The sequence below is a fragment of the Jaculus jaculus genome, chromosome 7 (genome assembly GCF_020740685.1).
Source record: "Jaculus jaculus isolate mJacJac1 chromosome 7, mJacJac1.mat.Y.cur, whole genome shotgun sequence".
Taxonomy (NCBI): Eukaryota; Metazoa; Chordata; class Mammalia; order Rodentia; family Dipodidae; genus Jaculus; species Jaculus jaculus.
In genome coordinates this window covers 127,643,119-127,669,630 of record NC_059108.1, presented here as the reverse complement: position 1 = coordinate 127,669,630, position 26,512 = coordinate 127,643,119, and the positions used below count along the sequence as shown (strand labels likewise).

The following is a 26,512-nucleotide window of genomic DNA, read 5'->3' as shown; positions in this document are numbered from 1 at the left end:
TTTTGATATTTTATTTATTTATTTAAGAGAGACAGAGAAGGAGAGAGAGAGAAAAACAAATATGCTTGCCAGGGCCTCTAGCCACTGCAACAAATTCCAGATGCATGCACCACCTTGTGCATCTGGCATAAGTGGGTACTGGGGAATTGAACTTGGGTCCTTAGGCTTTGTAGGCAAGTGCCTTAACGGCTAAGCCATCTCCCCAGCCCCTATTAAATTATTTTAAACATTGGTGTTTTTTAAACTTCCTGTATTGGGGCTACATGACAGCTCACTTTTAGCAGTTGTAGTGGGCTTTATTTTGGTTGTTGTTTTAAAAGTATTTTTTATTTATTTGCCAGCAGAGAAAGAGAGAATGGATGCACCAAGGCCTCCATTCACTGCAAATGAACTCCAGATGCATGCATCGCTTTGTGCATCTGGCTTTATGTGGGTACTGGGGAACTGAATCCTGTTCCTTAGACTTTGTAAGAAAGTGCCTTAACCACTGCGCCATCTCTCCAGCCCTGAGGAGGGCTTTCTAATGCTCTAGTTATAATGGCCACATGTATTGGTCACAATGCCACACACCCCATCATTATCTCTCTTCTGAGAATGGGAAGCCAACTTCCAGAGCCATCTCCTTCTCAGTGCCCAATGCAGCATAAATTCTGTGCTCGCCATGAAATCCTCATCCTGTTTGTAAAATAAGATCTGCATGGCAGCTATAGTCCCCTTTCTAAGAAATGTGGGATTGGGCCTCTCTTCTCAGCAAGACAACTCCAAAGAAAATGTCATAGCAGTCCCAAGCAGCCGCGATGTTACATACAACTTGAGCTATAACACTTTATGTACTTTTTAAAGTTTAGGTTTTTGTTTTATGTTGTCTTGTTTTGAGATAGGATCTCACTATACAGCCCAGGTTTGTCTTGAACTCATGATCCTCCTGCCTCTGCCTCCCAAGTGCTGAGAGTTCAGGTATGCACTACCACACCTGGCTATGAACTTTTCTTTTCAGCTTTCTTGAGAAAGGGGTTCATATAACACAAGATGACTTGGAACTCCTAAGTCTCCTGTCTCCACCGCCCCCAATGCTCAGATTACAGCTGTGTACTACCACACCCAGCTGTACCTATGAATTTTTTCAAAAATTGTACTAAGGACAATCCAAGGGGCCCTTTGGAAGTGCCTGGATATTTCATAGAAATGAACCCAGTGTCTAGGACTGTGGGAGCTGTCCCTAACTTTCCTGCCACTTCAAGGTTGGGCTTCCCTGAGCTGTGGGTTGGTTTGTAGAAATGCTGAGCTTGGCCTGGGCTCCTGAGGAGAGGTCAAAGCCTCAGAGCCTCAGGGCTAAAGACACAGAACAGAAAATCCAGGAAACTGTGACACAGAACCCAGGAGACTAGGTTCCAGTCCTACTCTCAAACTCACTGCTGGAGTGGGGTAGGTTCAGGCCACTGGTCTAGCTGGCTTCAACTTCCCGCTCAAGCCTCTGTTCACTGCATCACTTTCCCATGCCTTAGTTTCTCTATCTGTAAAATGAGGTTGCTACTACTTACTTCTAAGTTGTTGCAAAACTAAGTGTGCACACAATTACAGCCTAAACCCAGTGAACACAATCTTATAATCATCGTCCTCGCTGGACCTAGATGTCTCAATCTATACCTCATGAAGCTGGATTAGAAGATGCCAACATCCAGACTGGAGAGATGGCTTATCAGTTAAGGCACTTGCCTGCAAAGCCAAAGGACCCAGGTTCAATTCCCCAGGACCCATGTAAGCTAGATGCCCAAAGTGTTTGGAGTTTTCATTTGTAGTAGCTAGAGGCCCTTCCTGGTGAACGCATTCTCTCTACCCCACCCCTGCCTCTTTCTCTCTCCTTCTCCCAAATAAATAAGAAATAAAATATTTTTTAAAAAAGAAGATGCCAACATCTCTCCAACATCTAAAATTCTTTACTTTATCTGTCTCTCTATTTTATGTATCTACCTATCTCTATCTATCTCTGCCATGCATGAGTGTATATGCATGTATGTATCTAGCTAGCTCTCTCAATATTTTTCAGTGCTGGACATCAAACTCATAGTGTTGTGCATAATAGGCAAACATTTTAACACTGAGCTACACTCCAGCCCTGCTTCAAAACTCTTATCAGAAAGGAAAATACAACTATCTCCTGTCTGCAGCCCTTTCTCCTGCTCAAAGATGGAGTTTTCTCCACTTCCCCAAGCCCAGCACACAGAGGGGACACTCTGAGCCATCCAGAGGGTTCAGCCTACATTTCTCAGGGCTGGCACACATGGGTCCAGTCTTTATGTGGCTTTACAAGGTCTGGAATGCCACAGCTGTGCAAACCCTCACCCTGAACCCGACTTCACCCATCCCCTTCACTCTCCTAGGGGACTTGGTTCAAGAGTATGCCACCCCCCACACACACACACAGGTTTGGAGCTGAATTACCTTATACTGCACACTGCATGTTGGGATGTTTAGGTAACCTTCACTTCCTCTCTCACCTCTTCCACTAGTTGGTATGTGTGTGGTCATACACATATGCATGAGGGCCCTATGCACAGGGGGAACTGAGGATGAGGTGAGGCTCCTTGAGGAATACAAATGAAGTAGCCTGATCTGATTTCAAAAGCCTAGGGTTGGGGGCTAGAGATGGCTTAGCAGTTAAGCACTTGCCTGTGAAGCCTAAGGACCCAGGTTCGATTCCCCAGGACCCACTTAAACCAGATGCATGAGGTAGCACATGTGTCTGGAGTTCGTTTGCAGTGGCTGGAGGCCCTAGCACACCCATTCTCTCTCTCTGCCTCTTTCTCGGTTTGTCTGTCACTCTCAATAAATAAATAAATAAATAAATAAAACAGGGTTGGACTGGAGAGATGGCTCAGTGGTTTAGGCACTTGACTGCCAAACCTAATGACCAGGATTTGATTCCCCAGTATCCGCATAAGCCAGTGACACATGCATATGGAGTTTGTTTGCAGTGGCTTGAGGCCCTGGCATGTCCATTCTCTCTTTCTCTCTCTCTCTCTTTCCCCCCTTCTTCTCTATCTCTCTCTGCTTGCAAATAAATAAATGAAAAATTTTAAAGCCTAAGATTGGGATCAGAATATTAAATTCTAGTTCCAGCTCTCAAGCCATTTCAAACCTGCCAGTCATCTGGCCCACTCAGCCTCACAGAGCCACAGCCACAGTCTCTATCTCCCAAGGAGTGCCATTAGGTGAGCTGTAATGTGCCTCCCACCCACACAATCTTGGGACTCACTCTCCCTAGCTTGTGACAGGCTTCTGGATAAGTTAAAACCTTACCTGTGCATTCCCAGGATGTGGAAGCCAGACAGCCAGGATGGTAACCGTGAGTATCCTGTGGAGGGCAAGAAACAGTGTGAGCCCAGAAAGATACCTGAGTCTAGGGGGGACATGACCCTCCTGTGACTTTCACTGCTTGCTTGTAAGGGAGATGGGGTGCACTCCACAGAGCCCAGGTCAGATTCCAGGTCCCCTAAACATCCCACACGGAGCCCACTTCTGCTTGCTTCACGGGTTGCGATACTGAGTTAGACCACACGTTTGAATACAGGGTTTTGCTGCTTAGAAACCAAAAGCTGAAGACCCACAGCTGTGGGATCCATCATACATTCACCAGTTACCTCGGTCTTTCCTCTTTGTACCAGGAGATGGCCTGAGCCTTGAAAGACAGAGCATGAGCCCCCATGCCCTCAAACCGTGAAAGGCAAGAAAAGCAGGACCCTGGGCTGGAGAAATGGATCAGTGGTTAAGGCAGTTGCCTGTGAAGCCAAAGGACCCAGGCTTGATTCCCCGGGACCCACATAAGCTAGATGTACAAAGTGGGGCATGCGTCTGGAGTTCAGTTGCAGCAGCTGGAGGCCCTGGCATGCCCATTCTCTGTCTCTTTCTGTCATTCACTCTCTCTCTTCCTCTAACAAATAAAACAAAATAAAGTAAAAAGTTTTGTTTTTTTTTCCCAAAAAGAAAAGCAGGAACCAGAGGCACTAAGATCTGCCCAAAGAAGTCACTTAACCAGAGCTTGGAGCCCTCAGTCCACACATGAGAGAACCTGAGCTCAGGCAGCCCAGTTTCTCCATCCCTAGCCTAGAATGTGACCTGTGGGACCTGTCACGCCAAGAAGCAGAGGAGCTGGGAATATGTACAGCTCCGAGGAAAAGAAATGCTGTGGGAAGCAGCGGGAAATGCCATGACACCATGGCTTGAGCCAGCATGGCCACCCATAAAGCACTAAGCCTCTTTGCCGGCAGGTGAATCAGTCCTTGGTCTCTTTCAGCTGATGAACTGTGGTCGCCAATAGGCTTTGAAACTACCTAGCCTGAATCTAGGAGTGGGGCACACAACTTTGATCCCAGCACTCAGCAGGCTGAGGGAGAGGACCACTGTGAGTTTGAAGGCCAGCTTTGGTCACAGGATGCGTTCCAGGTCAGCCTGGGCTACAGTGAGACTGTGCCTCAAATCAAACAAAACTACAAGGTCGAGGTTATTCATACCCATTAAGGTGGCGATTTAAAAACAAACAGCAATAACAAAACAAAACAAAAGCCCAGAAAATAGCAAGTGAGAGGGTGTGGAGAAATTGGAACCTGCGCACTGCTGATAGGAAGGTAAAAATGGTGGCTGCCGGAGAAAACTGGGACAGTTCTCACCTGTATAAAACAGCAAGTTTACCTCAGAGTATATTCCCAAAAACCCTGAAAGCCAGGACCAGAACACATGTGTGTGCACCATGATCATAACAGCATTATTCACAATTACTAAAAGGTCACAAACCAAATATCCATAGGTGAATGAAATCACACACAGAGAGAGATAGAGAAATACTTTTATTTATTTATTTATTTTGGTTTTTTCAAGGTAAGGTTTCACTCTGGCCCAGGCCAACCTATGTAGTCTCAGGGTGGCCTTGAACTCACAACGATCCTCCTACCTCTGCCTCCCTAGTGCTGGGATTAAAGGTGTGCACCACCACACCCGGTGAGAGAAAAATATTTTTTAAGACTTTAATTGGAAATTTTGACATGTGATACAACACGGGAAGCTAGGCACAGTACTGCATGACAGTAGTCCTAGCTACTCCAGAAGGCTGAGGTGGGAGGATCACTTGAGTTCGGGAGTTCAAGACCAACCTGGGCAACATTGCACAATCTCATCTCAAAAGAAAAACAGCAGGCGCGATGGCATAGGTAAACCCTGACGGTATTATTCTAAGTGAACTAAGTGGTTCCCACCCACAAAAACACCCCCAGAAAATGCTGTTGAATTCTACTTCTGTGCCCCACCTGGCATTTTCAAACTCAGAGACAGAAAATAGATATATAGTGGTTCCTACGGGCTGGGAGCAAGGGAGAGGAGGAGTTTTTTGATGGGGTAAAGTTGTTTAAAGCTTTTTTTCCCCCCTTCTTTAGGAGTTTTTGAGACAGTTTCACTCTATAGCCCAGGCTGACCTAGAATTATGTTGCCCAGGCTTGACCTCCAACTCATGGCAATGCTCCTATCTCAGAGCCTCTTGGATGCTGGGATTACAGGCATGAGCCACCATACCTAGCTTTTTGCTGTTTTTGTTTTTGTTTTTGTTTTTGTTTTTGTTTTTTTTGAGATGTGGTCTCATGTAGCCCAGGCTGACCTGGAATTCCTAATTCTCCTGCCTCCACTTCCAAGTGATGGGATGACAGGCACGTGTCACCACACCTGGCTGGTACAGAGTCTCTGTTTTGCAAGGTGAAAATAGTTCTGAGGGTTAGCTGCACAGCTAAGTGGATGGACTGTATGTAACACTTCTAAACTGAACACTTAAACATGGTTAAGATTGCTGGACGTGGTGGCACATGCCTTCAATCCCAGCACCTGAGAGGCAGAGATATTTGGATTGCAGTGAGTTTGAGGCCAGCCTGGGACTATAAATGCCAGGTTAGCGTGGGCTAGGGTGAGACCCTACCTTGCAGAAAAAAAATACCAAAAACAAGAACAAAATATGGTGAAGATAGAAGAAAATGTGCAACGTATGCAAATGCAACGCCTTTAGTAAGTTGCTGGTACCATTCAGTTCAATAAGCAATTTACCTGGAAACTATGACTTCCAGCGCGGACCCTGGGCAGAAGAGCCGCAAAGCTACGACCCAGTTACCACCCACTTGAGCTGGCTGGTTTGCAGCATGGGTGGGCAGAAAGGCCAGGCTGGATCAGAGGTCATCAAGGAAGGTTTCTGGGAAGAAGGGATCCTGAAAGCTTTTTCAGCATGGCTATACACCTGATGACCTGGCTGCATCCGGAGGCTCGATCTGCCAAGGTGCACCAAGGTGCTCTAATTCCTTGATGCCTGCCTTCGCAGAAGGAGTCCCAGGGAGCTGACCCAGCGTGCCTCCCTCCATCCCTGATACAGGGTTCAGGTGAAGCAGCAACATGGGGAAGGAGGGGATCCAGAGAGTACGGGAGCTCTCATGTGATGCAAGGAGAAGCAAGCCCACTTCCTACACACAGTGCCCCAGGGCAAGCACTTTTCATTTCATCTAAGTTGCCTGTGTGAGCCAGGTTCTCAACACTGGAGACAGCTCTGACCTTATAAAGAGCAGAGCCAAATCTTAGGGCTTTTTAAAAAAATTTTTATTTTTAATATTTGCAAGGGCCAGATTTATATCTGGAAGGAATGAAAGAACAATAACAAATTTATTTTCCAGCCTGTATATTATGAATTTCAATGTTTTCCTGTTTCTTCACTTGAAGTTTCCTTTTGGGTGGTTATAAAATCCTGTCTCGTTTATGTTGGAGACAGAACAGGCCGGCTGCATGCAGCGGACTTCCAGAGTGAGTGGAAAAGGCGTGCTAACCCGGCCAGCCTCTCTCCCTTCTCCTGTTCCTCATTCTCTTTGGCTAGAGGCAAATGGGTGATGGCCAGTCCCAAGCCCAGTCTCCTGGAGGAGCCATAGCTGGGTCCTGGGGGGAACAAGTAAGCTCCGGGCTAACCGACAGGGTTTCCAAAGAATGGAGTAATAGCCCCGCACGCACTCCTCCCCCTGCAGCCGCATCAATAGCTGGCACCTTGTGAAAAACCCTACAAAACTCCCCAAACGCATGATGGTTAATACTACAGAGGGAAGAGAGTGGTGTGTACCAAAGCCATCCCTGGAACTTTCTAAATCAGGTGGGTTCACCATTCTAAAATGCAAGGGAAACCGCCAGACTGACCAACTATCAAGACTGTCTCCGAGGTGCTGGTACCCAATCCAGGATGACAACGCTAAGCGTTCGTTTCTTTGAGCATGCCCGCACCCCTCCCACACACCCACACAGAGAAGGTTTAATTTGTAGAAAGCAGCTATGTTTTCAAGAGTTTCGCTGGAGAAAGGCGGGGGGGGGGGGGGGCAGATGTCATCTTTGAAAGTTCTGTAAGGCTCAAGGTTTAGCCGCCTGGAATTGCAATTTCCGCAAAGAAAGCATTTGCTTACATGTATCTCTGTCTGCAGTCTCCACTTTTCATTGGCTCGAAACTTCTGGGTCCCATGCCCTTTGCGAATCCCACAGAGACATAGAGCAAAAGCAGCCAGGAATGTTCAGTCTCCGTCTGCTTGTCAAACCGCCGGCGCAGCAAAGCAATGGCTAAGGATCTAGCAATCGGTCCCCCGAATCAGGAAAAAAAAAATTTTATATATACATAATATATATGCTTATATATTATGTATATATAATGTATTTATTTATTTATTCTTATGAGGCACGCACAAAGTTGCTGCCCTTTCCAAAAGGCTAGAGGAATAAGTCTGCAAAGCCCTCTCGAAACTCCTAGAAAAAAAAAAAATCTCCACTCCTAAACGAAAGATGGAAATTTCAGAGGCGCAGCTTTTTATAATTAACGATGTCATTGCATCACTGAGCTAACGTCTTTTCCAGTCCTCCCCGACCCAGCCGGAATCTCAGCCTTAGCCATTTTCCACCCAGCAGGTTTGGAGGGAGGTTTGCAGACCTCTGGGGACCTACCTCGTTAGCCCTGGCATGTCCGAGGTGCGCGCCGAGGAGAGGCGACCGCGAGAAGACGCTTGGCGGGAGGGAGCCGGGAGCCTGCGCTGCGCTGCGCCCGGGGCTCGCGGGGGGCTTCGGGGGGCCGAGGGCCGGGCCAGCGCGCGGGGTGCTCCGAGCCTCTGGAGAGCCCTGGCCGCCGGCACCTGGTTTCGCTTAGCCCTCTTCAGTAATTCAGCATTAAACCAATTGGAGGAGGAATGTTAAAAATGAACACTTCATTTTCTAAGTATGTTAAACAATGCAAATGGGGCCTCGGTCTGGACACAGCTGGTTCGGATTACAGCGCTCACCAACTGGCTAGACTCCTCACAACAATCTTGGGGCGTCTGCCAGGGCCCAGGGCTCGGCGCTGGGAGGGGAGCCCGGGCCGGCTGCGCGCTTGCTTGCTCGCTCGCTCGGCTGCGGGCAGAGAGAGCACCAGGGCTGGGGGAGGCGGGGGTGAGGGGGCGCCTGGAGCCTCGACTTCCCCCGGGAGGCCAGCGGGGAGGGACAGGGCGTGCCGCGGGCCCTGGGCAGGCCATCACGGCTGCAACCAGATGGCCTCGAACTCACCACCCAAGATGGATTGGGAAACCAGAGGCTGGGAGACCTCAGATCCACGCCCCCCCTTCCCCCCCCCCCCCAGAGCAGGGCTTGGGGAGAAGAAGAGTGGGGCAGAGAGGTGAGGAGAGGAATGGAGTCCCACTGAGGCCAAGTCCAGACTGCAAACTTCAGTGGGCGCTCTCTTCCCTCCCTGCTTTCTTCACTACCTCTCCCGGACCTTTGCTTGCTTTAATTACTGTCTGGAAGCTTGAAAGAGATTTTTGCCAAGTTAGAAATGTGGTGTGTGAAAGACAAAAGGGAAAAGCCAGCCGAATGGTGGATGGCAGTACATGGGCCCTGGGTGAAGTTCTTCGCATTCACTATGTTGCTGGGTTCAAACTTTTTTTTTTTTTTCTTTAAGCACTGGAACCCTTATATCGCATGAAATGGTGTCAAGGACACTATTCTACAAAAGATGTGGATGGATTGGCTGCAGTGCAAGCCCTCTTTCCTCACCAGCATCTTCTCTGGAGTCCCTCAAAAGCCCTACCTCGTGTGCAAAAGTACACATAGGTGGTCCTTCTAACCACATCTCTGGGCATTCGGAACTAGCGCTTATTTGCTTAGAGGTGGGCAAAAGAGAGGTTAGGTAACTTCCCCTCCACCACACAGCTACCATGGCTCCCTAAGAATCTCCAAAGCCCACGTATTCAATGTTACCTTCTCAAGGGACACTTCTTAAAGGTCAGTAGATGGAACCCGACTCTGAACATACAGGAGTTACCCCGCACAAGAGCAGCAGGAACACGGATGGCTGTTTAAAGTGAGCGGCTACTATGTGGTACTTTGTGGGTGTTTGACATTTCCAATCATAAAACAGTTTTGAAAATACATCTTATTACTTACAAACTTGTTCCTCCCTCCCATTCCTCTGATAGCCCAATATCACAAGAACCACAGGGTTCACTGATAAGACGCCAAGGGTGTTAAATAAAGAGACTTCTATTGAAAATATACATAACCAATAAAAAGAGCTAGACACATAAGTGAAAATACGGGACTGGGGCAATGGCCCAGCTGTTAACTTGCTGGCAAAGCCCACCAGCCTGGGTTCAATTCTCTAGAATCCATGTAAAGCTGGATGCAAAATGTGAAAATATTGGCCAACTCCATTTATATAAAATTCAAAGTCAAGTGGAGACTGGCACAGGGGCTTCTGGTGCTGGTGATACCCCAACTATTGACCAGGGTTCTGCTTACAGAGACGCATGCAAACTTGGACTTCATGAAGTTGTATGTATGTTATAATGTTTAAGAAAGAGCCAAGCGTAGTGGATCATGCCTTTAATGCCAGCACTTGGGAGGCAGAGGTAGGAGCATCACCGTGAGTTCAAGGCCACCCTGAGACTATTCCAGTTCAGCCTGGGCTAGAGCAAGACCCTATGTCCAAAGAAAAAAGAAGAAGAAAAAGACAGACGGGCTGAGGGCTATAGGGAAATGTTTGCTTGCAAACAAGCCCTGGGTTGTTCCATCCTCCAGTGCCCACATAAAGCTACAGATACAAAGTGGTGCATTTCCAGCAGCAAGAGGTCTGTTTTCTCTTTCTTTCTCTCCCTCCCCTTGCAAATAAATAATAAAAATATTTTAAAATTAATTTCAAAAAAGATTTCAACAGGGCTGGAGAGATGGCTTAGTGGTTAAGCGCTTGCCTGTGAAGCCTAAGGACCCCGGTTCGAGGCTCGGTTCTCCAGGTCCCACGTTAGCCAGATGCACAAGGGGGCGCACGCGTCTGGAGTTCGTTGGCAGAGGCTGGAAGCCCTGGCGCGCCCATTCTCTCTCTCTCCCTCTATCTGTCTTTCTCTCTGTGTCTGACACTCTCAAATAAATAAATAAAAATTAGAAAAAAAAAAAAGATTTCAACATAGGCTTTTTGGGACACAAACATTGGACCCTAGCAGTCTTCTAGGAGGAGACTGGCTGGGGGCTGAGAAGAGATCTGAGGGGGCATCTGCTTTTTGCTGCCCACCCTTCATAGCATTTGAACTTGGAAGTTCATTTGCACCCACTCAAAATATGAATTAACTGGATTTGCATGTCTGTTCGATTTATGTCGAGTTGTCTGCTGGGGCTGAGAGAATTTTAAATGACTTAGTCCATCTGCCTCACATATACCATGAACATCACACAGGACAAAAGCCTGTTTTGTACAAGAGTAGCTTTGAAGACCCAGAAATCAGTATTGTCCAGGGACCCACACAGCTCATCTCCACCTTTCAAAAGTAAGGTGAGAAGAAGATACACTTTGACCTGTGTCTTGCTTTTGCTGCTTGTCAGTTGGGTGGCTTTGGGCAAGTCTCTTCACCTCACCACATCAAGGTTTTCTCATCCACAAAATGGAGATAATATCTGTCTCTGGATGTGGCTTTAGGGATGAAATAAAACTAATCGTCCTCATGATTTCCTACTCCCTACACAATGCCCTCCAAGACATCCCTGTCCCACAGAATAGCCAATCTTCTCAAAGATGTAGAGAGAAATGAAGGATGATATTTTCTAAGTGTGTGGCTTTTGACTAAAGCATAAATATCTTGTGAGGTTTAAAGTACATATGAAACAAAACCCTCACAGCCAGTCTCACCTATTGAACAGTTTAAATTTCAGTTATAGTCCACAATGGTCTGAAAATATTAAATGGAAATTTCTAGAAATAATATAGGCCATTAGTTTTAAGTTGCATGTCGTTCAGTGTAATGTGGTGAAATGCCACCTTATCTCATTCTATTCCAACCAGAATGTGGCTCACCCATCTGTCTAGCATATTCACACTGTAAACATTACCTGCCTGCAAGTCACTTAGCTGTATTGGTCATCAGATCCACAGTGTCACAGTGCTTATGAGAAGTTGCCCTGACTTTATTTTGTAAGGCCCCGAAAGATACAGGGAATGCACTCTTATAATTGTTTTATTATGTATTGCTAATCTCTTACTGTACCTAATTTGTAAATTAACCTTATCACAGACATGCGTATATAGGGAAAACCATTATATATATAGAGAGAGCTCAGTTCTAACTTTGGCTTCAGGCCTCCACTGGGCCCCCTGTAAGTGGAGACTATCATATTATCTTTTTCAGGCTCAACATCCTCAGGTCTTTGAGGTGGTGACATTGAACCCAGGGCCTCATGCATGCTAGGTGACTGCTCTAACATTGAGCTACATACCAACCCACATCCTGCGCTTTCAGCTGGTCCTCTTGTATCCCATGACCCAAGGCAGGCTTGTCCATCTGCCCTGGCAGCTGTGTCTACCTCCTGGTTCCCACAGAAGTTGCACCAGTAAAAACCAACTTTGTTCCCCTAGCCGCCCAGCACCCCTCCTCCGGCCAAGTCTTGGACTATTAATTCCTTTTAACCAAGAACATTATTCAATTTACATGCATAGTCAAGCCCTTTTGCATTACAAATCCTGCTATTATCAAACATATTAAGTAGGGTTTGAGAGATGGCTCCAAGCATAAAGCACTCGCTGCTTAAGCTTAGGTATCCAACTTTGACCCTCAGATCCATAAAAAAACCTGGAAGTTGGGCTGAAGAGATGGCTCAGAAATAAAGGCACTTGCCTGCAAAGGCTTAGGACGCAGGTTCAATTTCCCAGTACCCTCCTAAGCCAGCTGCACAAGTTGGCACGTGCATCTGGAGTTCACTTGCAGTAGTTAGAGGCCCTGGCATACCCATTCTCTCTCTCTCTTCTTCCCTCTTTCCTTCTCTCTCCCTCCCTCCTTCCTTCTCTCTCAAACAATTAAATAAATAAATATATTTTTTTTAAAGCCGGAAGCCTTGAGGCCTTCTGTATCTCAGCACAGGGATGCTGAAGGCAGGATGAGAGGCGGAGACAAGAGAATTCCTTGGAAGCACAGGAAAACACTGAAGGGCGAGAATCCAGGGCAGGAACCCCTGCCTTGAATGAGGTGGGCAGGCGCAGGACCAACAAGAAAGTTGCTCTCTGCCCTCCGCATGCAAGCTGATGACTACCTTGCATCTGCAGAAGGCGACTTCTTTGACATAACCAGTCTTTCCATAAAGCTGTTGAAGGCCAGATTCTAGGATGAGGTGCTCCGCCCACATGGCACTGCCCCTTTCCTCCTCCCACAGTTTCGGGCTGCCGCAGACTCTCTAACTCAAGAGTGCCACCAGCTTCTCACCAAATAGCCAGTCTTACTGTTAGACTGCTTGAAAGTGCTTCCTCAAGCTGAACCTGAGTCAGCTTCCCTGTGTGTGACTGACTTTCGTGGGTCCTGACTCATGTGCCACTTTTTTGTGGATTTTACTGCGGCTGATTTTGTTGCTTGGGAATTGAATCGAGTCCAGCAAGCTTTGCAAGCAAGTGTTTTTAACTGCTGAGTCATTTCCCCAGCCCCTCAAGTCTATTTTTAAAAAGAAAAGGTGCCAGGCATGGTGGCGCATGCCTTTAGTCCCAGCACTCAGGAGGCAGAGGTAGGAGGATTGCTATGAGTTCAAGACTAGCCTGAGACTCCATAGTGAATTCCAGGTCAGCCTGAGCTACAGCGAGACCCTACCTCAAAAATAAAAAATAAAATTAGCCGGGCATGGTGGCACACGCCTTTAATCCCAGCACTCGGGAGGCAGAGTTAGGAGGATCACCATGAGTTCGAGGCTACCCTGAGACTCTAATGAACTCCAGGTCAGCCTGGGCTAGAGTGAGACCCTACCTCAAAAAAAATTAAAATTAGAAAAGGTGAAAGTTTTTTTTTTAATTAAAAAGAAAAGGATACCAGGTGTGGGGACTCATACACTCTCAGCATTTAGGGGGTTGAAGCAGGAGGATTACTCTGAACTCAAGGCCAGCCTGGGCTACAGAATGAAACTCTACTTCAGAGAGAGAAAAGGAGGTTAGAAAGATGGCTCAGTGAGCCAGAAAACTTTCTGCATAAGCATGAGGACCTGAGTGCAAGCCCCAACACCCACATAAAAAGCCAGATGTGGCCTGGAGAGATGGCTAAGTGGTTAAGGTGCTTGCCTGTGAAGCTTAAGAACCCAAGTTTGATTCCCCAGGACCCATATAAGCCAGATGCACAAGGTGGTATGCCCATTCTCTCTCTCTCTGCCCCCCTTCTCTTAACTAAATAAACAAGGTATTTTTTTTAAAGACAAGTATCCTCGCAATAGTTGACACTACCTATACAAGACCTGCCTAATAGTAGGGAACAGAAATTATGACACCAGGCTGGAGAGAGGATTCAGTGGTTAAGGGCACTTGCCTGCAAAGCCTAAAAACCCAGATTTGATTCCCCAGCACCCTCATCAAGCCAGATGCACAAAGTGGTGCAAGCACCTGGAGTTTGTTTGCAGGTTAGAGGCCCTGAAGTTCCCATTTTCATTCTCTCTCTCCCCTTGCAAATAATAATAAAAAATTTAAATAGAACCATAACAACTTTTGGCTCCAGAGATGTTTCTTGGAAAAATAAGTTGTAGGTAGAGAGAATGCTTAAACTGTCCAAAGTCTAGTAGGTTAGTAGTAGTATGACAAGGAGCTGAGTAGGGTAAAAATTTATTGGCTGTATCTTAGGGGATGTATGTCTGAGTTCAGGGCTAGACCAAGTTTGTAGAATAATCTTAAACACTTTGATAATTTTACCCTGACTTTTTAAAAATATTTTTATTTATTTGAGAGAAACAGAGAGAGAGAGAGAGAGAGAGAGAGAGAGGCAGATAAAGAATGGGTGTGCCAGGGCCTCCAGCCACCTTGTGCATCTGGCTACCATGAGTCCTGGGGCATTGAACCTGGGTCCTTTGGCTTTCAGGCAAGTGCCTTAACCACTAAGCCATCTCTCCAGCCCAACCCTTCTTAAATTATCCCAGATTTTTATGCTAGTATTAGATAGTATCAACTTAATTTTTCCCCCAAATAGTTAATCATTTGAAACAATACTGTGGTGGTTTGACTTAGGTGTCCCCCATAAACTCAAATGTTCTCCATGCTAGGTCTCCGACTGGTGGCAGAGGGGGAGCTAAAGCCTTGATGGAGGAGGTGTGTTGTTGGGGGCAGGCTTATGGGTGTTATGACCAGCTGCCCCTTGCCGGTGTTAGCTCACTCTCATGGTGCAGTGTTCCACCTACTGTGGCAGAGGTGGTGCCCAGCCTCTGCTCATGCCATCCTTTCCCTACCATCATGAAGCTTTACTTTGAGGCTGTAAGCCCAATAAACAACTTTCCTCCCATCAGCTGCTTTTGGTTATGTGCCTTGTGCCAGAAACATAAGGTAATAGCAACAAGAATCATTTTTTCTTTGAGATAGGGTCTCACTCTAGCCCAGGCTGACCTGGAATTCACTATGTAGTCTCAGGGTGACCTCAAACTCACAGCCATCCTCCTACCTCTGCCCCCCACCCTGAGTGCTGGGATTAAAGGCATGCACCACCACACTTGGCTGGGTTTTTTTTTTTTTTATGTGAAGCTTCATGAATCTTTTATATATAAGTATCCATCCATCCATTCATTCATCAAGTGCAGTTACCTATGGGAACATAGACTTCTAAAGTAGATCAACTTGGGTCTGGCTTGTTCCTTACTCACTATCTGAGATCCTAAACTAGTTCATTAAAGCCCCTGGACTTCAGCTTTCAGCTGTTAATGGAGCAAAAATACATCCGTGTTCCAAAGATGATAGTGCCCATGTAGCACATAGCAGGTGCCAATGCGTAGTAGGCCTGCAGTAAAGATTAGCCCCTTGGCCCCTCCTTTTTAACCACACACACTGGTTGGTTGAAAGTGCCGCAGCTGTGTACAGGACTGTAAAGGGGGATTTTGGCTGCAGGACGATCCCTCCTCCCACCACTCCCACATGGTGGACTGCAACTGTACTTTTTGTTTCTGTTTGTGGATTTGTTTTGGTGCTAAAGATCGAATCCAGAGGCTCCAATGAACTAATTTTGTGCTTTACCTCTTGGTTACATTCTTTTTTTTTTTGGCTTTTCGAGGTAGGGTCTCACTCTGGTCCAGGCTGACCTGGAATTAACTCTGTCATCTCAGGGTGGCCTTGAACTCACGGCAATCCTACCTCTGCCTCCCAAGTGCTGGGATTAAAGGCGTGCGCCACCACACCCAGCTTCTTGGTTACATTCTTAACCTCTGTTTATTTGCAAGCAGAGAGAGAGAGAGAGACAGACACAGAAAAGGAAAGAAAGAACGGGCTCCCGTCACTGCAAACAAACTCTAGATGTATGTGCCACCTTATGCATCTGGCTTTACTCGGGTACTGGTGAATGCAACTCCGGTTGTTAGACTTTGTAGGCAAGCACCCTAACCAGTGAGCAATCTCTTCAGCCCTTAACGTATGTTTTAAAAGAAACCAACTTGGGCCGGAGAGATGGCTTAGCAGTTAAGGCATTTGACTGTGACGTCTAAGGACCCAGGTTCAACTCCCCAGAACCCATGTAAGTCAGATGTGCAAAGTGACACAGGCACACAGGCTGTACATGCTCACAAGGTGGCACACGTCTAGAGTTCATTTGCACTGGCTAAGGCCCTGGTGTGCCAATTCTCCCTCTCTCTCATAAATAATAATAATAAAGTAACCAACTTGTTCCAGGATGTCAGGATGACCTGCACATGCCTAGAATTTCCAGGGAATTCAGCAAATCATGAAAACACCTGGATCCTCCCTAGATTGTTTTATTGACTGGTTTTAACACAACACTGCAAAACAGTGGATCTGTACAAGAAAAAAGAATCTGCCATGGAGCCCTAGACTTGGCTCAAAGATTATCTCACAGCATTCTTCAATTTGCCATCTGTTTAGGTTTTATATATTTCCTTTCTGATACAATACGGATTGATGTTTGGATCCTAAAATTCTTATTTGTTAAATGGGGTGCTCAAATGACTGCATTTCCTATTTACAATCCACATGTACGGACCACTTGAATGGTCCCTAGATTTTTGAGTTTATCAGTACAAGAACAATATGACAACTGCTGTGTATAACATCACCATATCTCATAGGGGAAAATCTTTTAGCACTAAATGTAGGAGAGTTAGGATCTCTTGGCTTAAATATTTGGTCTTATTTTTCTCATGTCTAGTGGGTAGTGGAAGCCATTGCAGACTGGCCTGAATTGCCCCTAGCGAGCATATTTTCAAACTGACATAAATGGCAGCTTCCGTTTTAATGGGGCTCAGCAGTTTTTCTCTTCTCGAGCCCCCTCCTTCCGGCTGTGCTGGCAGCTAAAGCACAAATGTGAGTTTGCCATGTTCTCCTGTGATCATGGGCAACAGCATCTACTAAGATGCCTGTTGAAATCCAGGTCCTGCTGGGCGTGGTGGTACACGCCTTTAATCCCAGCACTTGGGAGGCAGAGGTAGGAGGATGGCTGTGAGTTCAAGGCCACCCTGAGACTACATAGTGAATTCTAGGTCAGTCTGATCTAGAGTGAGATCCAACCTCAAACAAACAACCAACAACCAAAAAAAAAAAAAAAAAGTGTATCTCCATAGACACTGACCTTATCCCAGACCAGCCTGGGCTATACAGGGATACCTTATCTCTATGGCCTCAGCACGCTTTGAACTTGAGATCCCATCTTAAAAATAAAACAAAAGACAATGACAACCAATAGCCTAAACGAGGGGCAGGATAAAGGTGTAAGAAGTATAGGGAGGGTGTGGAGCCTTTGTCAATCAGGAAAAAAAAAAAAAACCTGCTAGTAGCAAGTTATTTAACAGAAAAACTTAATACAGGGAACTAACTATAAAACTGTTAAAAAGAGCTGGGCATGGCAGTGTACCTTTCAATCCCAGCACTCAGGAGGCAGAGGTAGGATCACTGTGGGTTGGAGGCTACCCTGAGACTACATAGTGAATTCCAGGTCAGCCTGGGCTAGAGTGAGACCCTATGTCCAAAAAAAAGAAAAAAGAAAAAGAAAGAAAGAAAAAGGGTTGAAGACCTGGAAAGCCAAATGGACTGTTAAGGCAACCCATACATATGCTAGATCAGGGAGCCACTGTTTAAGGGACAAAGAGACCAATGGAGAAAGTACCAGAACCCAGGGGCTGGGGCCACCCACCAGATCTGGAATTACAGTGGAGGCTGCCTACAGGAAGCCAGCTCCACCAAGTTGTGTAGCCATTGCCAGAGGCAGACCCTCCTACCCTTGAGTGTCCCATGAGGGTATCCCAAGAGCCTGAGGGGGACATGGTGGTGAGCAGATCTAAAAGCAGAAGCGAAGCCCATGATTGGCACAGAAACAGGCAAGTGCAGCATAGTATGTGAAAACACTTTTGACTGACATCTAAAGATGCACTAAGTATTAGAGAATCAAAAGGAATGAACCAAATTACTACTTCTGCAAGGCTTGATTATGACTGATGGATCATTGTAAGTTAGAAAGACATACTAGAGGCGGGAGAGTTTGCTCAGTGAGTAAGGCACTTGCCTGTAAAGCCTAATGACCCAAGTTTGATTCCCCATTACCCACATAAAGCCATATGCACAAAGTGGTGCATGCATCTGGAGTTCATTTGCAGTGGCTAGAGGTCCTGATGCACCCATTCTCTTTCTCTCTGGGTGGTAGCACATGCCTTTAATCCCAGCAGTCAGGAGGCAGAGGAAGGAGGCAGCCAGCCTGGGACTACAGTGTGAGTTCCAGGTCAGCTTGGGCTAGAGTGAGAACCTACCTCAAAAATAAAGAAAGAAAGGCATACTAAAAATAGTAGCCGGGCGTGGTGGCACACACCTTTAATCCCAGCACTTGGGAGGCAGAGGTAGGAGGATCGCCATGAGTTCAAGGCCACCCTGAGACTACAGAGTTAATTCCAGGTCAGCCTGGACCAGAGTGAGACCCTACCTCAAACCCCCCCCCCAAAAAAAAAATAGTGAGGTTAAATGAAATTGGCAAAACTTAAATGTTGAACCTTGGGTATGGGTGTGTGAAAATTCATTTTACTTGTCTTTCCTGTTTCCAGCTTGCAAAGAACATTGTAATAAAATTTAAAAATGTAGCCAGGCATGGTGGCGCAAGCCTTTAATCCCAGCACTTGGGAGGCAGAGGTAGGAGGATCACCGTGAATTCAAGGCCACCCTGAGACTCCATAGTGAATTCCAGGTCAGCCTGGGCTAGAGTAAGACCTTACCTCGAAAAACCAAAAAAAAATAAAAATGAGCCGGGTGTGGTGGCTTACACCTGTAATCCTAACACTTGGAAGGCTGAACCAGGTTTGTTGCAAGTTCAAGTCCAGCATAGACTATGAAGGGTGGAGGAGGGGGGAAACATTTTTTTTTTTTTTTTACATGTGTGATAGAAGCATGGCTTTTTCTTTCTTTTCTCCACCTTGATCCACTTTTCTTCAGGACACCTGTGACCCAGAGCTATCAGCAATATTACCATGGTGAGTTTCATTGACAAGCTAACCTATGGATATGATTCCTAATTACCCCACCTGAGATTGCTATAAGGAACATACAGTTTAAAATATTTTTATTTCTGGGCTGGAGAGATGGCTTAGCGGTTAAGTGCTTGCCTATGAAGCCTAAGGACCCTGGTTTGAGGCTCGATTCCCCAGGACCCACGTTAGACAGATGCACAAGGGGGCGCACGCATCTGGAGTTCATTTGCAGTGGCTGGAGGCCCTGGCGTGCCCATTCTCTTTCCCTCTCTCTCTGCCTTTCTCTCTGTCTGTCACTCTCAAATAAATTAAAAAAATATAAAATATTATTATTTGTAAGTAGAGAGAGAGAATGAGAATGGGCACAACAGGGACTCCTGCAAATGAACCAAAGCAGCATGCATCACTCTTGTGCATCTATCTCTATGTAGGCACTGGGGACTTGAGCCCTATGCTGGCAGGCTTTGCAAGCAAATACCTTTAACTGCTAAGCCATCTCTCCAGGCCCTGATGCAGTTTTAGGTTGTGTGTTTTAGAACTGTATGTTCCAAGCTGGAGATGGCTTAGCAGTTAAGGAGCTTGCCTACAAAACCTCCAGACCTAGATTTGATCCCCAGTACCCACATGAGCCAGTTGCACAAGGTGGCACATGTGCCTGGAGTTCATTTGCAGTGGCTAGAGACCCTAGTAAAACCATTCTCTCTCTGTCTCTCTCTCTCTCAAAGAAATAAATAACTAAAATTGCATCAGAAGTTGTCTTAGGGTAGAAACTACAAAAAACTACATAACCCCTGGGTAGGGAGCACTGAGTTTGGGACCATGACTGAATTGCAGAGAACTGGTGGTAAATCACCTTTGCAGCAGCAAACTGGCATGGTAGCAGGAGTATGTGGAACCCCTCACTGCAGAGGAACCCCAAGTGTGGTGGTCTGGGTGACCTCTCTTCCAACTGCCACGTCCTGCTTTGCTCCTGGGAGGTGTATGCGTCCCCACACCTTCCTGGGGGCAATGGACACTGCCATAGTTAGCAGCTGGCTTCTGGGCAAAAAAGGTGCAGTAGAGGCTTTGGACCCATCATCCCCCACAGGTAGCATAGGGCACACCCACACAAACACACCATACACACACACACACATCCCTGACCAGAAGCTGTGTAAGTATCTTTCTGTGTATCCAGAGGTGATGTGGCGTTTCAAGCCTAACATTCCTGGAGAGGTCAGGACTGGGAGAAACATTCATTATGTAATCGTCTATATTAATTGTCCTATAAGAATAACAAAATTGGCTCCTTGTTTGGTGTAGTTTTAAGATGTAGTGCTGTAAAATAGCTTTTTTTCTTTTTGAAAAAGGAAGTAGATGAAAGTGCGAGGTGAAATTGGAGCTGGTGACTGGACATGTCGAGGCTGACGAAGGGTGTGTGGGTCCATTATGATATCCAATCTGCTCAGTTTTCTTTATTTTTTTTTTTAATTCCTTAGAAGTGGCTTGGTGGTTAAGGCACTTCCCTGTGAAGGCTAAGGATTCAGGTTCGATTCCCCAGGACCCACGTAAACCAAATGCACAAGGTGGCATGTGTGTCTGGAGTTTGTGTGCAGTGGCTGGAGGCCTTGGCGTGCCCATTCTCTCTTCCAATCTGCCTTTCTCTCTCTTAAATAAGTAAGTTTAAGTTTCTTTTGAAGTTCCATAGAAGGGCCAGGCATGGTGGCACATGCCTTTAATCCTAGCATTTGGGGAGCTGAGGCAGGATCATTGTGAGTTTGAGGTCAGCCTGAGACTACATAGTGAATTCCAATTCCAGGTCAACATGGGCTAGAGCAAGACACTACCTCAAAAACCAAAAAAAAAAAAAAAAAAAAAAAAAGTGGGGGCACGGGTGTGGGGGTGCACATCTTTAATCCTGTCACTCAGGAGGCAGAGGCGAGACCAACCTGGGCTACAGTGAGACCCTACCTCAAAACAAAAAGATTCAATAGAAAACATGGCTTGATGTTAAGACTGGATTAAGCTAAGTGATGAGAAAATGTTTAGTATTTTACTCTATAATCCTTGGACAAACATCTAGGCCCACAGTTTTTTCTGGGTTTTTCTTGACTGTGGGGCAGGGGAGGGGGTCACACTTCCTTCTTCACCTTACTCAGAATTTCTGGTTGAAAAATGGACAGTTTTAGGCTATATTACAGGAACTGTTGATTCTGAAATATTTTTCTGATTCTTTTGGCCTGACTACGTTATTTAAGGTGGGTGACTTGTCTCTCCCACAGGGAACCCCAGCTGCTGTTTAGGCTCAGTTTTACATTGATTTTTAACTTTTAGTCTGGCTTCCTGGGGTCGTTCCTGCAAATTAGTGATCAGCCGCAGTTGTCCTTGCTTGAGCCTCAGAGCCCTAAAGGTCCCACCCACCACAGAGGGTCAGTGTGCGGAGAAGGGTCCAGGCAGGCCAGCTGGTCACCTAGCTCTCCCTTCCGACCACGCTGTCGTCTGGTCTCCACTGTGTGCGGCGGAGCCATCACCAGGGCCTTTCTAGGCTGTTCCAGGGTCTCCACAGGAAATCCCCACCAGCCCGTTCCTGTTTGCTTCATTTGTCTCCATCCATGTTGGCTACTTTTACAAGACAAAGTATGGGTTCACCTCTTCCCAAGTGTAGTCCACAGGAAACAAAGCCACTGGGCTGGGGCAAGGGAAGCCCCAGAAAGCAGGGTCACCCACTTCAGTTCTTACCAAAAGCTCTAGAATAATCTTCTAAAAATAAACACTGTTCAAATTCTTGACTGTCTTTGGTCCGGAGCCCTTAAATGGTTGTTTTCAACAATATTAGTTTTATACTTGGTTTTTCTCAGAATTGCTTGACCTCTTCATAATGGACAGCCAGACTCCCTCCTAATAGTTGACAGTCTGTTCTTGAACATTCCCAATATTTCACACACACTCAAGGATGACAGCAAAACTTCATTAATGCCCAAAGAGGAAAGACAAAAAGAAAAACCCGACATGATGGACTGTGCCTATAACCCCAGCACTCAGAAGGCTGAGGCAGGAGAATTGTAAGTCTGAGGCCTGGGCTACTTAGTGAGTTCCAGTTCACTCTAGGCGACAAACAAGATTCTGTCACATAAATTAAATAGCACTGAAGAGGGGAAAAAGCGAGAGAGACTTGAAAACAGGAAAAATCTCAATTTCTTGAGGCACTATGAAGACCTGGCTTCTCCTCCGTCAGTCTCTTCAACACAGGAGTCATCACTTGCCCAGCACTGTTCCAAAGAGCACGGCACAGGCAGAGCACACACGCACGCGGAAGAAAATGCTGGAAGGAGAAAAATGCTGTATGACGACTTTAAAGACTTTCAAAGACTAAACATTCTGTGTTAAGTTTTCATCTGAAAATTGTTAATTTTATCATCACCAGCCCTTTTATTCAAGGAAAGTACTTGAAAATACCTTTGGTTAAAGGAGTCTGGTGTTAACTTGCAGGTGACATCATGGCTCTCTGTATCTAAATAGAAGTTGCTGCAAACCTTGAGGCAAATTTATATTACATCATTTCTAGTTCATTTTTTAAAAAAACTATTTTATTTATTTGAGAGAGAGGAGATGGGGGAGAGTGTAGAGAATGGGAGTACCAGGTCCTCCAGCCATTGTAAATGAACTCCAGACGCAAGCACCACCTTGTGCATCTGGCTTACATGGAAACCGGGGAATCGAACCTCCCCTTAGGCTTCACAGGCAAGTGCCTTAATCACTAAGTCATCTCTCGAGTTTTTTTTGTTTTGTTTTGTTTTGGTTTTTCGAGGTAGGGTCTCCCTCTAGCTCAGGCTGAGCTGAAATTCACTATGTAGTCTCAGTCTCAGGGTGGCCTTGAACTGATGGTCCTCCTACCTCAGCCTCCCGAGTGCTAGGATTAAAGGCATGGACCACTATGCCCAACTTCTCTAGTTCTTTAAGAGAAACATCTCATTTTATCAACTACGAAAAGGAATCCTTGTACTTTGGGAAGTGCAGACATTTAGAAATACATACCCATTGACATGTGGCTCAAAAAGGGCTTGACTTGGGCCTGCCTTATGAGAGGAAAGCTCATAGTATAAAGTATCTACATTTTAACAAAAAATAATGTATCTTGGATTTTTTCCTTTTTTTTTTTATTTTTCTTTGAGAAAGACTGGACGCCCCAGAGCCTCCAGCCACTGCAAACAAAATCCAGACATATGTGCAACTTTGTGCATCTGGCTTATGTGGGTATGGAGAATGGAACCTGGGTCCTTAGGTTTCAGACAAACGTCTGTATCTGGGATTTTCAAGGAATTTTTAGGATATCCAGGAAACAAATAAAGTTAACATAAAGTTTAATCAAATATTTCAATCACTGAAATTGAATTATTGAGGGCCAAAAACAGTTCACCAAAGTCACAGACTGTTGGAGTTGAAAATTATTACTTGAATTTAAAAAAAAAAGACAAAGCTCATGGGCTGGAGAAAAAGCTCAGCAGTTAAAGCGTTTGCTTGTAAAGCCTAATGGCCTGGGTTCAATTCTCCAGTACCCATGTAAAGTCAGATGCACAAAGTGGTGCATGCATCTGGAGTGCATTTGCAGTAGTGAGAGGCCTTAGTACATGCCCATTCTCTCTCTCTCTACCTCCTTCTCTCTATCTCTCCTTGCAAATAGATAAGTGACATATTAAAAATATTTTGAGGAGGGCTGGAGAGATGGCTTAGCGGTTAAGCGCTTGCCTGTGAAGCCTAAGGACCCCGGTTCGAGGCTCAGTTCCCCAGGTCCCACGTTAGCCAGATGCACAAGGGGGCGCACGCGTCTGGAGTTCGTTTGCAGAGGCTGGAAGCCCTGGCGCGCCCATTCTCTCTCTCTCCCTCTATCTGTCTTTCTCTCTGTGTCTGTCACTCTCAAATAAATAAATTAAAAAAAAATATTTTGAGGAGACACAGCTGAAAAAGATCACAGTTAAGACATCATGACAGTGCAAATTATTAACATCTTAACCCCAGAAGGGTTAAAAAGATTCCATTTTAGGAGCCAAGACAGAAAATCAACTAAGGGTTCAAATATTTGCCTTAAGTGATCTATTAAAAAAAATTTCTCTATCTCCAAGACAAATATTTTTACAATTATAATGGATTATTAATTTACAGGGTGTACTAAATTTTGACAATGTGCTATAAAACCCTCAGCTATATTGTTATTCACATGACCTAAGTTCCAAGGACAGGAAGGCAAGGTTCAGGTTACTAACGTCTCGTATCCCAATAGAATTCAATTGGGCAAGAACCACTTGGCTTTTATCTGACATGTACTTTGTTAGCTTGCCTCCTTCAAGATGTATTCCCCTCATCTGTCTGCCAGGCCCAAATCAGGGTCTGTAGCACAGGACATGTATCCACACACGCATTTCTCACACTTCTTCAGTAATCTCCATTTCTGTCTGTCTCTCTCACTTTACTATGAATTTCTCAAGCCCTGAAAACTGCTCCCTCCTTAGCAGAGTTCCAATCTCAAAAAAAAAAAAAAAAAAAAGAATTTTCCTAACATCCCTCCACTCCACAAGCTACCTGCGCTATAATCTCCTCTCAAAGGAGTCTTTTCTCCCTGTGGCCAGCTCCTCCACCTGCGCTCTGATACTACCCAGGTCTCAGGAACTCAAGGACCCATTCTTGGGCTGGGCAGATGGCTTGGTGGTTAAAGGTACTTGCTTATAAAGCCTATGAGCTCATGTTAGATTCTCTAGTATCCACCTAAATCCAGATGCACAAAGTGGTTCATGTGTTTGAGTTTGTTTGCAAGGAAGAGGCCCTGGCCATGCCCATACCCTCTCCCTAGCTCAAATAAGTACTTAAAAAAAATTAAAAAGAACCCTAGCCAGGCGTGGTGGAGCACGCCTTCAATCCCAGCACTCGGGAAGCAGAGGTAGGAGGTTCGCAGTGAGTTTGAAGTCACCCTGAGACTACATAGTGAATTCTATCTAGGTCAGCCTGGACTAGAGAGAGACCCTACCTCGAAAAATAAAAATAAAAATAAGATAAAATAAAAGGTAGAAAGCAATTTAAGAAAGCATATGATGTGAGTGGGGTTGGGGAGAAGGGGATGGAAGACAGAGGAAGGGGTAGGAGGGTTAATCAAAATTTAAGATGTTATGAGTAAACCATATGAAAAACCTACTTTTCTAGCTAACAATATGGCTTTTACAGAGACGGTTTACGCAGAAGTATCCTGTGGATAATGTTGTACTCAGAAGCCACAGATTGTTATTAGAAAAATTTCAGTGTCAGGAATACCTTCCAGCAAATTGTTGGTCAGGGAGACCCTTGATGTCACCACAACATCACAGGCAACGGCCAAGGCTCTTGGCTGCCCACTGGAACTAGGTGGTGAGACCCTACTGCAGAAGTCTTCACATGCTTGAGCTGCAAGCCTCCTCCCTGTTGACTAGCTGTCAAGATGCTAAAAAAGACCTATGCAGCCTGCTGGGGAAGAAGAGTAATCAATGACATTAACCAGGAGTAGACCCAGAAAGCTCTATGGCTGGCCAGCCAGACCAAATGTACTACCTGGGACAATGGTGGCATGTCTGGCACTGTTATGGGGGAAACCAATTGCTCTGACTGGACTTGAGGCCCACACTTTGATAGGAATTTTTGTCTCATACTAAAAACTCAATCCAACGCCTATGGCTGGGGAGGTCCTAAGCCCTAGAGGGGAAATCTACCACTGTGGTCTAGATAAATGGATATATTGTACCCACCAAACTACCTTCTAAGTACTTACATTTATGCTCCATGTATTAATGCTATTCTCACTCTTGGTTAGGGAAGCTTTGCATTTCAGATGGCAGTGACCACTGGGGTGACTCAAAATTCATCCAAGCGCTTGGAAGTGACAGCGAAGTGTTCAGCACTGAGTGCGGTATCTCGATCACTCTCTCCCCGGCTCAGGGAACAAATGTAAGAGCCAAAGGATAAGGAGGAGTGCTTACAATACTGTCTTCCAGACACAAAGTAGCCTTGATATTCCTCACAGTGGCTGATGCTTCCTACACAAGGCCTGCATAACAGGAGGGGAAAATGATGGCATCAAAATAGAACAGCCTATTTGGAAAGAAGGGATTCGGGTTGGGGGGGGGCTTGGGAGGGGAAGGGGTGGGTGTTGATTATGATCATGGCATGTTGTCTATATTAATAGAATAAAAAGTAAAACAAACAAAAAGAAAAAACCTGACATCAACCTCTGGCTTTTACACTCTCCTGCACATGCGCACGCGCGCGCGCACACACACACACACACACACACACACACACACACACACACACACAGAGTTAACCTTACCAGACATCTCAGCAACAAGCACTGTGGCTTCTGATGCCTTTTGGAATGGCTTGTGGCTCCGGGCCCCTACCCCTGATATTTTTATCCATTCTTAGGCAGTAATAATCACAACTTCCATCATCTCCACAGGCAGTAAATGTACTCATTTAATATTCAGCACGTACTTGCTCCTTGTAACTCTGCAGGCTTACTAGGTAGGTATTGTTTCACAGATGAGAAAATAAGGCC

At 45.7% G+C, this 26,512-nt stretch overlaps 1 protein-coding gene across 2 annotated transcripts in view; it reads right to left on the bottom strand.

The window, feature by feature from the left end:
- Nucleotides 1-8,427, bottom strand: part of Fbln5 (fibulin 5) — an 89,653-nt gene extending 81,226 nt beyond the window's left edge. The window contains exons 1-2 of one of the 2 annotated variants that reach the window (XM_004649334.2): nucleotides 7,993-8,427; nucleotides 3,301-3,355 (exon numbers count right to left, since the gene is read on the bottom strand). In XM_004649334.2, coding sequence (XP_004649391.1) covers nucleotides 3,301-3,355; nucleotides 7,993-8,009 — 72 coding nt within the window. In that variant the 5' untranslated portion in view covers nucleotides 8,010-8,427. Of the gene's footprint in view, nucleotides 1-3,300; nucleotides 3,356-7,463; nucleotides 7,641-7,992 lie in introns of those variants that run through there. The other variant, XM_045155020.1, reaches the window with a different exon arrangement.
- Between the last annotated feature and the right edge of the window lie 18,085 nt (nucleotides 8,428-26,512).